Below are 12,434 nucleotides of genomic sequence, written 5' to 3' on the forward strand. Positions count from 1 at the left end.
TCACCAAGTCATGCCTTCATGCTAACAAATCCAGGCCTTATACTCCAATCAAAGTGTGTTACTCTAATCCCTTTAAAGCCATAAAGCTCCACCTACCTTAAAGTGAAAGCCTAGGATGTGCAGGTTCACCTCTGCATTTTCTCAGGCTGAAGACTTTTGGATGAAGCAACCAAGAAGGGATTCACGTTGGGGGAAGGGGAGGCAAGAGGGGAGTGGAGCAAGACTTAGGCAGGGGAGGGAGGACAGTGCTCCAGTCTGGTTACTTCTGCCCAGAGACTGCAGAGAAAGCTGAGAAAACACCAGGTCTCCAAACAAGGTGCCCTGCACTTAAGAGGAACACCTGTAAACAGGTTTCACGTTGCATGTTAAGAATTCGGCTGTTGGAGGTGCTTTAAATACACATCAGCTGAAGCGTTTCTGCTCCCCAACAAGATGAGCACCTTTGAGAAAAGAGCTTTAAAAAACCCTGTTATCTACAGAAGGCAAATGTATTAATGTTTATGTTGATGAACTGGGGGAAGGGCTAGGACCCACTGAGAAGGTAAATGGCAATTCCTTGCATTATACAACCAAGTTGAAGAACTATCTTGTCTTACTGAATACAGTAGCCCTTAAAGGTCATAAATTGTGTTCAATTTGAGTCTTCCACCCCATGCCCACCATCATAGCTCTTATCTTCGCCAAGCATTTGCTCATTTTTCCAATAATCCAAAAAGTGGAAACTGACAGTAGTACATTAAATGATGCATTTCGTTTTCCTAAGACTTCTGGGATACTGTAGTTAAAACTCCACCCCACCCCTTCCTTTTCTAACGTAGTGGCTTTCACAACCCAGACCGCACAGATGAGAAAGCACCTGGGAATTAAAAGGACAAGACTCAATACGTGGACCCCACCCTTCACCAATCGAATTTTCCCAGGTGCAGCCTTGAAATCACTTTCAGCCTTTAAAGTTGGGAGGAATGAATTCCACTTGTAACTCCAGGAGAAATTTAAGATTAAATTTAAGATTTTTATCCCAGTGGCCAGTATGACTTAAGACACTGGCTAAGGGGTTCTGGGAAATTTTATCTGTTCTTTGGTGAAAAACTTGTCCAGTGAAAAATGACCCGTGACATTCCAGGGGCCATTCTCACCAACCAGGCGGGGAAGCAGCTTAGAGCAAAGCCAGAATTCAGCAGACAGGAAGCTATCAATTCTGTATCCTTGATGACATGACAAACCTTGTATCAAATGCTGCCTGCCACCAGAACTATATACCCCAGTTTAGAGTCACATGGGTTCAGTTCAACTCCCTTTCATTTGCAACCTGTGAGAGCTCTAAATTAGAAAGTAACACACTGGCATGGTGAAGTAAAGAAAAGGGTGGAATTTAATCTTTATTTACAGGACACTGCAAGATATGAAATTCCACACAGAAATAAGAAACCCATTGAGAGGAGAAGCTTCATACAGTATGTACAGTTCGGAACTGTTCAAGTATAGTTTTGTTGTAAAAAGTGCTACAATAACAAACCACATTTAAAAAGAGTTCTTAGTAGAGAAACAGTAAGACAAACTTATACCAAACATAGTACACAACAAACAACTTTAAGCCTCAGATGTACATCTAAAAGTTGAAGGTCCCAGCAGAGCCATCCTGCACTTGGAATGTATAGCCTTCAGAGGTAGTTTCTGGCACAACATTTTGATCTTCCTCTTCCTGGAAGTATTTAAAAACAAAACAATATAATCCCATAAATTTGGCACATTTCTAATTTATTTAAACTGAAAACAAAAACAAAAAAACAGTTTACTCATTTCTCCCACCCTCAACCTCTGGCAACCACCAATCTGTTCTAATCACGTCACCAAGCTGACGTGTTGTTTTTTTTCCCCCCAAACTTCCCACATATAAGAGAAATCTTATGTTATTTGTCTTACTCTGCCTGACTCATTTCACTTAGCATAATACCTGTAAGTATTCACTCTTAAGGTCTTCATTTGCTTATTTCACCTTTAATCTTGAACCATATTTTAATATCTCAAATAGTGGACGGAGGGCTACTGAAGTTTGCCTGAGAGGGGAAGGTTCTGAATAGGTTAAGAAATGCCACTGTAACAGGGAGGCAACTAGAGATCATCATACTAAGTGAAGTAAGTCAGAGAGACCTATCACTTGTAAGTGGAATCTAAAATATAACACAAAGGAACCTATCTACCAAACAGAAACATAGTCATGGACAAAGGAAAGACTGGTGGTTGCCAAGGGGGAGGAGACTGGGAGAAGAGATGGCACAGCAGGTTGAGGTTAGCAAATGTAAATTTTTATATATAGAACGGATTAACAACAAGGTCCTACTGTATAGCAGAGAACTATATTCAATATCCTATGATAAACCATAATGGAAAAGAATATATGTGTGTATAACCGAATCACTACACTGTATAACAGTAACTAATATATTATAAATCAACTATACTTCAATAAAAAATTATGGGACTTCCCTGGTAGTCCAGTGGTTAAGAATCTGCCTGCTAACGTAAGGGATATGGGTTCAATTCCTGGTTGGAGAAGACCCCACGTGCTGTGGGGCAACTAAGCCCATGAGCCACAACTACTGAAGCCCTTACAGCCTGGAGCCCGTGCTCTGCACCAAGAAGCCACTGCAACGAGAAGCCCGCACATCGCACCTAGAGAGCAGCTTCCTCTCACTACAACTAGAGAAATCGCTTATACAGCAACAAAGACCCATCACAGACAAAAGTGTTTCTTTTTAAAATGCTACTACAATAACAGAAAAAGAGATTTCCTTAACCTGTCACTTTTCAGTAGGCAAGAGGAAAACAGGCTATTAGGCCAGCGGATGGCTGTGGGGTTGGCCCACTTCTCCAACTCCTACACAAACTTACTCTCAAGATATTCTAAGATTCGTGAGGCTATTCATTCCAAAGTAAACTAGTGACTTTTTAATATTTCAAGCTAAAAGATGGTATTAATATCAAGCAAAACATTAGAGGAACAAATATGTATGTTATATGCAATAGTATACTTATGCTGATATTTTACTATGTTTATCAAGGCTCATGAAGAAAGTATGAGGAAAAAATAGCTTATGGGCTTAACCTTCCCAGCTATTAATATTACCATTTACTCACCTCTACAGAGAAATACTTCTCAATCAAGTTTAATGAAGCTTTGTACACAGACTCATTTTCATGGTTTTGTAGAGCTTCGATTTTGTCCAAACCTCCACATTCTTCAATCATTATACTAAGTTTCTCAGTTTCACCTAGTTTCTCAGCAGCCTGAAAAAAATTCCAAGTTTAGAAGACTAAACTTTGAATGAACTCTTTTAATGAAGAAAACAATGTCTGTTTGACTATCAATATATATCAGACAGAAATAAACACTTAACAATTCCTTCGCAACTCTATGAGATAAAACTCAACTTTACATTTTTTAACAATTCAAAAGAATCAGATCTGTACTTGCTCTTCGCAGCTACTTCTGTAGCTTTCAGACACAAAGATCTTACTATAGTTCTCAACCTTTTCTGTGTATCAAAATCACTTGGTTAACTTTAAAAATGACACTATATCCAGGCTCCACTGGTCTGTGATGGGAATAGAAAATTACTGGTATAAAAGCACCTGAGATAATCCTAAAGTGTATGGAAATCAAGGAAGAGAACCATTGTCCAAGGGTAATAACCTAAGGTATATAAAAAGAAATTCCCCTAACTGGACTATTTGTTGATATCAAGAATCTAGTAGGTATATATACAAGTGATATCGTGGCTAGCTGTGTTTTTAAAGTTCTCATCTTTCAGGAGAGACATAAATATTTAAAAATGAAATAACTGATTGTTTCAAAATAAAATAAAAGGTAAGGTTGAGGAGAAAGAGAGGCCAAATGTTGACAAGTTATTTAAGCTAGGTGATACATACATTAGGGATCATTATTCTAAACTTTGATATGTAAAAATTTCCATAATCAGTTTAAAGTTGTTGAGTGGGACCTACCAACCATTATATATACAATAAAGTGCCATATGCTATCACACTTCGATCAACTGGGAACGTAACCAAAAGAAAAATATAATTAACCAGGTCATTCAAATTTAATTTCACCATAGTATGAAATTGGGGGAATTAATGCTTAACAAAATAAATGTGTATGAACAGCATTCATCTATGTACCTGGCCTCAATTCAAGTCACATCATGCATCTGTCATCTCCTTTATCTCTCTCATAATCCTTTGCCACATCTTTTATCAAGAGTGTGGCCCACATCAACAGGTTTTCTGATTCTGTGATGAACTGAGTAAACTTAGGTGCCCCTTACTCCGTTGTCTAAATAGTAAACCAATTATCGAGTCCAAATTCAAACAAACGCCGCCTTGTTAAGCCTTACCCGAAAGATATTTGAAATGGCATCCAGAATAACCAGAACAATTTTGGTATCTTTTGCAGTTAGGAGGTTCATCAACGGCTCTATTATGCCACAATGAACAAGGTACACAATCTGCTCAACAGTTCCGCCACTTGTATAGTTGTTCACAGCCCATGCGGCTTCCTTTTGTGTCTTAAAGTCTGCCTAATTAACATAAAGAAACAGGTTTATTTCAGAATGGTCATAAAATTAAGATTCCAAAACCACTGTTTTAGAAGAAAGTGATTAAGACTTCCAATTGGTTCTACCCAAGCTAACGTAAAAAGGTTACTATTATTTAGCAAAGGACTGTTAAACAGAACCTAACATTAGTACACTAAGAATCTTAAGAAGTACAACTCTACCAAGTGCCTGGCCATTAAGTCCTAAGGCTGTAGTACCTTTGAGAGAAGGCCAACAAGGAATGGGACTAATCCATGATTCACAACTTGTTGTATCTGGTCCTGGCGGCCAGCTGTGATGTTTGACATTGTCCACGTAGCTTCCTTCTGAATATTAGTTTTGGAGTTTGTTAGCAGGCTAGGAAACACAGCAAGTGCTCCTGCATCTATTACAACCTGTGTTTGTTCATCTGTCCCGGTGACAATATTTCCTATGGCTCTGAGTGCAGGGGTCTGAAAGGAAAAAAAAGTTGACACTGGTAGTTATCTTTTATCTATTCCAGCACTACTCAAAATCTCTACACCCTGAAGATTTTGACAGGTAAGAGGCTCATTATGGCTTAAAATATACAATATGTCAATATTAGTACCAACTGATCGTGCTCCTTATACTTTATATTCTCATTTGAAAATTAACTTACCACAATTGGCAATTCAGTAGCTCCCAAAAGCTTCACAAGTTGGGGTACAACCCCAGTTTTCACAACCATTTCAATCCGTTCATTTGGACCATCAGTAAGGTAGGAAATAGCCCAGCAGGTATCAGCTAATACTTCTGGATCATCGTGATGCAGGAGACGAACTAAAGTAGGAAGAATCTGCTCAATAGCCTCTAAGGGGGGTGCAGGATTCTTGTTGCGACAAAGATTTGAAAGTGTCCAGGTAAGATTACGTAAGTAACCACACTGGGGGGAAAGAAAAATGCAATGAAGTGCTGTTTTTTAAGGGGGTAGAAAAATGAGAATCAATGAGAAACGTGACTTATGGTAAGGAACTTACTGCTAGAGATGACATATCAGGGACAGCCAGAAGCGCCAGGAGTGGATCAACTGCACCATACTTGATAACCAAGTCTCGGAAAACTGAACCATCACCTTAAAAAAAAGAAGGTGGCAAAGTTAACCATGACTACCTGTCTAGCGCCATTAATTTCAGTTACTGAGTACACCAGTGTCTTGACGCAACAAATACACTAAGACACTTCCGCCAACCTCAGTAGGATTGGAGACATCCAGTCAAAAGAATTTCAAACCCAAGTACCTGCGATGTTTCCGAGAGCCCATACAGCTTGTTCACTGATGTGAGCATGGGGAGATGCCAACAGAGAAATGAACGCTGGGATAGCACCTCCGTCTACCACAGCCTTGGTCTGTTCTGATGTCCCAGAAGCGATGTTAGTGAGGGCCCAAGCAGATTCGAACTGAATGGGACTACAATCAGTTCTTCCCAAGAAGGACACAAATTTTGGAATCAAACCAGCCCGGATTATGTTGTCAATAGGGGGCTGTTTTTCCCTAGAAAGCAGTTTCCTATGGGTAAGCAAAAAGAGACAAAAGTTGAAAGTGATTAACCAAACGAGTTCATACCAAAAAAAAAAAAAAAACCACAACAATTTAAAACGCAACTCGAGACCAACCAAGTTCATATAAAAAAACACGATTTAAAACGCAACTTAATGCAAGAGTTTAAAACTTTAAGTAACCTTTGACAGTGCAGAGTAACTGCTGAGACATCCTGGAACTAAGAGAGGCTGAGCAGACTGTTTGCATGGTGCAACCATAGGTAGTGTCTTAAACTACTTTTCCCAAAACTGAAATATTACCAATAATGCAGAACCCTTCTCTCTGCAGAAATCTATTTTAGATCTTACCACTTTTTAAAATCTTTGACAATACGATAGCATCACACTCTATTAATCTTCATTACTCTGACCAGTAGTGAGGACACACATCTTTTCCCTGATCTTCTGTCAACTGGATTTGCTACTCCCCACACTGTGAAGCTACAGAAATTATTCATCCTTTCCATTATGGATGTCACAAATATTTGTGTATGGTGGGTGGGAAAAGTCTAATAAATAGAATATATTTATTTCCTAAATGGATGAACCATTCTAAATGAATGTGCTAATCCCACTTACTGAGTAATTCCTCCTTTCCCTGACACTGACTTGAAATGCCAGTGACAAAAAACATTTCTTAAGTACATCAAAAAATTATCACTGGAGTAGATGTAATTTTAGGCAACTATAGAAAATTTTAGATTAGGAAAGATTATAATGAAAATAGGCCTAGGCCTGGCTTAACCTTTACTCTATGCACCACCTGCCCATCGCTTTCCCATCAAAAAATGTAAAAATGCTTATTTTTTAGTTTACTCATGCTACAGAAGACAAGACTTACCTAGCAGCTTGAGTAGCTTGGAGCTGGCTTTCCAAATTGTTGCTATTTATGCCTTTGACAATATCGTCAACAGACCAATTTACAGTGCCCTACAAGAACAGGTGAATTAATTTTCAAATTATCATTTTTAAGATTAAATACAATGCAATCCCGACATGAAGACATTTCTGTTTGTAATCAGTTACTAAAAGTTTGGTCCCACATTTAAATTTGCCTGTTAAATACTCATTATTTAATATATAGAACAATCCTCAAATTTGGTGTCATGACTAAATGTCTTAAGTAATGGAGTATCCCAGCATCTAGTCACTAAAAAAAGTAGCTGTGAACAGGTTAAAAAAATGAACTAGAGTACTGTGAACGTTATTCCTACATTAGTCTCAATCACTTTTATTCAGATATGCTTCTAGGGGAAAAGGGACAGAGTTAGAGGCAATGTGCTGGGAATCTGCAAAGCTAAGGCTGTTATCCATGCATTTCCCCACTGGTGTTGCACACATAAACATTACAGGTAGTGACTACAGATTGGAATTAACTGTAGCATTTGTAGCTACAGTTAACTTAAAAAGTCAGTATCACATTCTAAAACCTTACAACAAAGAAAATGTAAAATCTAGACAACCCTAGAACAAATTATATATGTAAAACTCTGTATATAGTATTATACAGAATTTACTCTCCATTTGTGGTACAGAATGGGGTGCTACAAGAATTCTGGGAAGGGAGCATTTTTCCTGTTAGGATGACCTAGAAGTGCTATAAAGAGAAGATGGGATTTGAGTATAAAACTCAAGAAACAGAACACAGGTAGAATTCAGTGGGGGGGGGGGGGGGGGGTCGGGGAACATTGGTAAAATGAGGAGCACTGAAGGAAAGCATAACATGGGGAAAAAAAAGCAGGAAATTGCCCAATATTTTTAAAAGATGAAAGATAAATTTAAAAATCTAGGATGGGGCTTCCCTGGTGGCTCAGCTGGTAAAGAATCCACCTGCAATGTGGGAGACCTGGGTTCAATCCCTGGGTTGGGAAGATCCCCAGAGAAGAGAATGACTACCCACTTGAGTATTCTGGCTTCCATGGACTGTATAGTCCACAGGGTCGCAAACAGTTGGACACGACTGAGTGACTTTCACTCAATCATTCACTTCTGATAAAATCATGACGTCTCCATGAGTAGAACTCTAGGATGGGTCTAATTTCCAAAGAACCTTAAAAAAAGGATTTAAAATCATAAAGTTTCTATAAGATGTTTTAAGCAGTATTTTAAGAAAACTTTTAGGTAAACAGTATGTGGCACGGAATGAAAATCAAGAAACAGTTGAGGAAAAAGACCTGAAAAAGGCTGGTGACAAGTACAAAAAACGAGAGGGAGGGAGCAAAGGAAAGGTAGAGAAAGAAGAAAAAAGGCAGAAATAAGTTGGTTCTGGACATACTTTCACTGAACACTTGAATGGCCAACTCGAAGTAAAAGCTGACAACTGGAAAAGCAGGGAAACTTGAAGTGTAGATCAGCGCTAAAGACAACCTTGGAATCAGCTTCCATAGATTACAGAGGATGGCAGGGGAAAGATAACCCATCAGAATTACTGACAGGAGCACACAAAAACAGATCTTCACATTTGATAGTTAAAACCCACAAAGCTAAGACATGTTATTTAAATATCTTTGAAAGGCCTCATATTGATTTTCTGGGTTTACCATAATTGATAAGATTAAATATCCTCACCTGGTTGTTGCGGTTTTCCTGCAGTGGAGAAGTAGCATCATCAGGAAAAGAGCTGACATTTCTCCTTTTCAGCATCTGGTCATCCTTCTTAGCTTTCCTTAGCTCCACATTAACTTCTATTCGGCGCCGCCTCATTTCCTTGAGAAAAGAGAACATATCATCTCACCTATTACATCAGTGTTAGTTGCCAAGTGAGGACAATTTTTCAAATTCACTCAAAGTTTTGATGCCCTTTCCAAATACCTTCCCATTTAAAAAATACTAGGAAAACAACAGAAGGTACTCACTGTACTGTCTTTCCCCTTGTTCTTGAATCTGTTAAGGCGGGGAGCTGGTGAATTAGCATTCTCATTGGTGGACATGATTATGACACAAAGGGAGAAAGCTGCAAAATGAGGGAGAGAAAAATTTCCTTTTTATCACTTTGGCAATAACATAAGCATTAAGGGAATTATCAAATACACGTTCAATTGGTATTTCCATACTAGAGAAGGATATTCCGGGACTTCCCTGGTGGTCCAGTGGCTGAGACTCCAAGCTCCCAATGAAGGGCACCAGGGTTCAGTCCCTGGTCAGGGAACTAGATTCCATGTGCAGCCAAATCATAAATAAATAAAATTTAAAAAAAAAAAAAAAGAAGAAGGATATTCCTTTTTCAGCACTATGGAACATGAGTTTTAGCCAAACTATATTTGGCCCCTCCCCTCTGAAGGGCTGAGGCTTCCAGGAGCGGTACTGTCCATCAGAAACATGATGCAAACTGTATAAATTTAAGCTTCCTAATAGCCACGCTTGTTAAAAGCAAAAAGGAACAAATGAAATTAACTTCAATAATATATTTACTCCAATATCTATTTTCTCATTTCAACACATTACATCAAAAAATTACTTAACTATTTTGCATTCTTTTTTCTTACTAATTCTTCGAGATCTTGCAGGTACTTTTTTACCTTACAGCGTTAACTCAGTTTAGACCTGCCACACGCGTGTGGAGACTACCACACTGTACAGCGTGGCTCTAGACTCTATATAGGATCCATGAATAGTTAACTAATTAGTTAACTAATAGACAACGTACGGGAAATAAGGTTACAGTTAAAATCTATGTCGTACGGGCCACAAATTCAGATCTTCTGGAGGCTCTACTGTCTTTAAACGGCCAAAACAGATACATTCTCCACGTTTGAAAATTTTAAAACTCTGATTCGTTGTTAACATTGTGTAAACTTTAATAAGGTTTCCTGCCAACCCTGAACACCTGCGACGCAGTTCAGCATCTCGCACATTTTCATTTCCAGAAATTCTGAGTGAATGCACTAAATTAGGCTGTATCAGCTGCGTTCCACTCAAACTCACCTACGTAAGAGCAATCTCCCAAAACATCACAGAAGTCCTCCTTCAAAGAGGCTATTTTTAATTCCATTCTGTTCTTTTACGAAATTGTGACAGAGCCAACCCAAGGCCTACAAATTAAGAGACAGCAGCTCCAACTGCCACCTCCATCTCTAGTCCCCTCCCCTACCCCCTTCCCCACCCCCATTTCGGGGAAGCAGCAGCGGGAACCCGCGGAAGGAGGAGCCAGAGGCGCCGGGCCCCCTACCGAGGCTTTCGTCCTCGGGCCTGACTCTAATTCTTGCGGTTGCAGCGGTTCGCAAGGCCTCGGGCACTAAGGCCCAAGCACTCGCATCCGTAGTGAAAAACCCGTTTCGTCAACGAACTACGCCCCCGAGGCCTTATCGACCAGAGAGGCCAAGGCCTGGCCGCGCGTCTACTCCGAGACTCCCCTCCCGCCTCCAGCAATCCGAGAGCGGCCTAAGGGCCCGCCTTTGCCGCTCCAGCTGCGCTGCGACCTCAGTTCGTACCTACACAGCAGGCCCAAGCGTCCACCGGAGGCGGTGCGCGGCTCACAAGCTGCGGAATCTGCTGCCTCTAAACGTCCACCACGGTCAGCCGGAGGACGGTGTGGCTCGTGCAGCCGGCCGGCGCGATTTAAATTTCCCGGTGGCTCCGCATTCCCATTGGCTGGTTCGAGCTTACGCTATACGCCCATTGGTGAATTTGAAAAACACGTTAGCTGGGGAGGGGGTCAGAGGGCCCAGAAGAAGATAGGATAGCATCGCGAGATAAGGGAGCGGCCGCGCGATCCCGGAGAGCCTTGCAGAGCGGAGAAGAAAAACTCCAGATCCCGGCATGCAGCTTGCAGGGCTGGTTCCCTGTCCATCTTAGTCGGAGGGTTAGCTCTTTGCATGGGTTTACCGCTGTGTGGTGGCTGGTCGTTTTCCTGAGTGTTTGCCTTAACTAAGTACCACAGATGATTCCCAAAATAATTCTATTTAAAAATCTTAATAAAGAAATATATTGCTATGCATTTTTCCCGATAGGACTCAGAAGGAACTTGGCCGGGGTCTCTGGCCATGAAGGAGGGGAGGGGTAAGGCAGATATGTGCTGTATTTTTTTAGTTGTTACTGTTTTTAACTTGTGTCATAAAAGACTGCATAGAAGGCAGAACTATGTTAACAAAAGATTTATTACTGCCTGCTTCTCCAGTCTTATTTTTAATAATTTCAAATACAAAAGAATTGCAAATCTTTATCCATATTTATACACACCCACACACGCGTGTACCTGTATTTATATATACATGGCTTTTACATATTAACTTTTTGAATCATTTGAGAGTAAGTTTGAGAAATCATGTCCGTTTACCCCTAAATTATTTCAGCTTGTATCTTGTAAGAATAAGGACATTCTGTTATATTACCATACCATAATCATCAAATTCAAGACTATTGAACTTATATGCGATTATTTATTTATAGTCTGTGTTCAAATTGTCAATTGTTATAGTAATGATCTATGCTATATTTTATATATTTCAAATAAAATGTTTGCATTTTCTTGTAATTTAAAAAAAGCATCAGTGATAGTTATCAGAACCTCGGAATTATGGTCTACTTTCTTTTTGCAACTTTTCTGTATTCTGAGAAGGGTATTTTTAAGAAAAGCTGTATTGGCTTTTTCTTTTATTTACTATGAATTCAACAATGAACTTTGTCCCTCCTGCAGGCATTTTTGCCAGCCTCACTCACTGTGTGGCAGTAATGGGAGTCATGGAGGCTCATTCTACTCCCACATAACCAATCAGCATAATCTTACCCCCCTAAATGCACAAGGTGGTAGGATTTCACCTCTAAACCAGTCACTACATGGCGTTCTCTTGGCTACTGTGAATGGTTCAGGGGCAGTCATGTGACCTAAATTCATTCAGTTGAGGAGTCTATGCCTTTTGTTTAATGATGAGAGGTAGGAAAGCAGGCTCTGTTCTCAACTGAGAGATGTGAATCCTAGAAATCCCGTAAGACAATTGGAGAGAAACCGTGAAAACTTTGATCAATACCCTGCCTTACCTCAAAAGGCTGCAATGATATGACTTTGCAAATATATCATCCAGTACACTTCCTTTGTTGTTTAAGCTAGTTATATTGGGTCTTCTTTTGCTTACAAATAAATATCGGGTACTATGTGCCCAGAAGTGTTCTCAGTTTTTTACCTTTATGAATACATTTAATCTTCACAACTCTGTGAGGTAGCATTTTTATCTGTTCCATTTCACAGAAGAGGAGAGTGGGTGGTTAAGTAACTTGTCCACATTCACACAGGAGTAAATGCCAGAGACAGGACTCAAACCCAGGCCCTCTCCTTCCAGG

At 39.9% G+C, this 12,434-nt stretch overlaps 1 protein-coding gene across 1 annotated transcript; it reads right to left on the reverse strand.

Moving 5' to 3' along the window:
* Nucleotides 1-1,349: 1,349 nt before the first annotated feature.
* KPNA2 (karyopherin subunit alpha 2) lies at nucleotides 1,350-10,744 on the reverse strand. Its single transcript, XM_043905064.1, has 11 exons — nucleotides 10,589-10,744; nucleotides 9,014-9,111; nucleotides 8,727-8,864; nucleotides 7,000-7,088; nucleotides 5,858-6,126; nucleotides 5,597-5,691; nucleotides 5,239-5,502; nucleotides 4,817-5,050; nucleotides 4,398-4,580; nucleotides 3,139-3,288; nucleotides 1,350-1,702 (listed from the first exon to the last, which is right to left on the reverse strand). The coding sequence occupies exons 2-11, from the start codon at nucleotides 9,086-9,088 to the stop codon at nucleotides 1,610-1,612; spliced, it is 1,590 nt and encodes a 529-aa protein (XP_043760999.1). The 5' UTR covers nucleotides 9,089-9,111; nucleotides 10,589-10,744; the 3' UTR covers nucleotides 1,350-1,609.
* Nucleotides 10,745-12,434: the final 1,690 nt, after the last annotated feature.

This window comes from Cervus elaphus, chromosome 5 (genome assembly GCF_910594005.1).
Source record: "Cervus elaphus chromosome 5, mCerEla1.1, whole genome shotgun sequence".
NCBI classification, from domain to species: Eukaryota; Metazoa; Chordata; class Mammalia; order Artiodactyla; family Cervidae; genus Cervus; species Cervus elaphus.

Excerpts from the sequence above, each read along its gene's own strand:
- KPNA2 (XM_043905064.1), bottom strand. The coding sequence starts at position 9,088 with ATGTCCACCAATGAGAATGCTAATTCACCAGCTCCCCGCCTTAACAGA. Across the intron at positions 5,503-5,596 it reads CTGATATGTCATCTCTAGCA|TGTGGTTACTTACGTAATCT; the intron begins GTAAGTTCCTTA and ends CTTTCCCCCCAG. Across the intron at positions 1,703-3,138 it reads AGAAGTATTTCTCTGTAGAG|GAAGAGGAAGATCAAAATGT; the intron begins GTGAGTAAATGG and ends AAATACTTCCAG.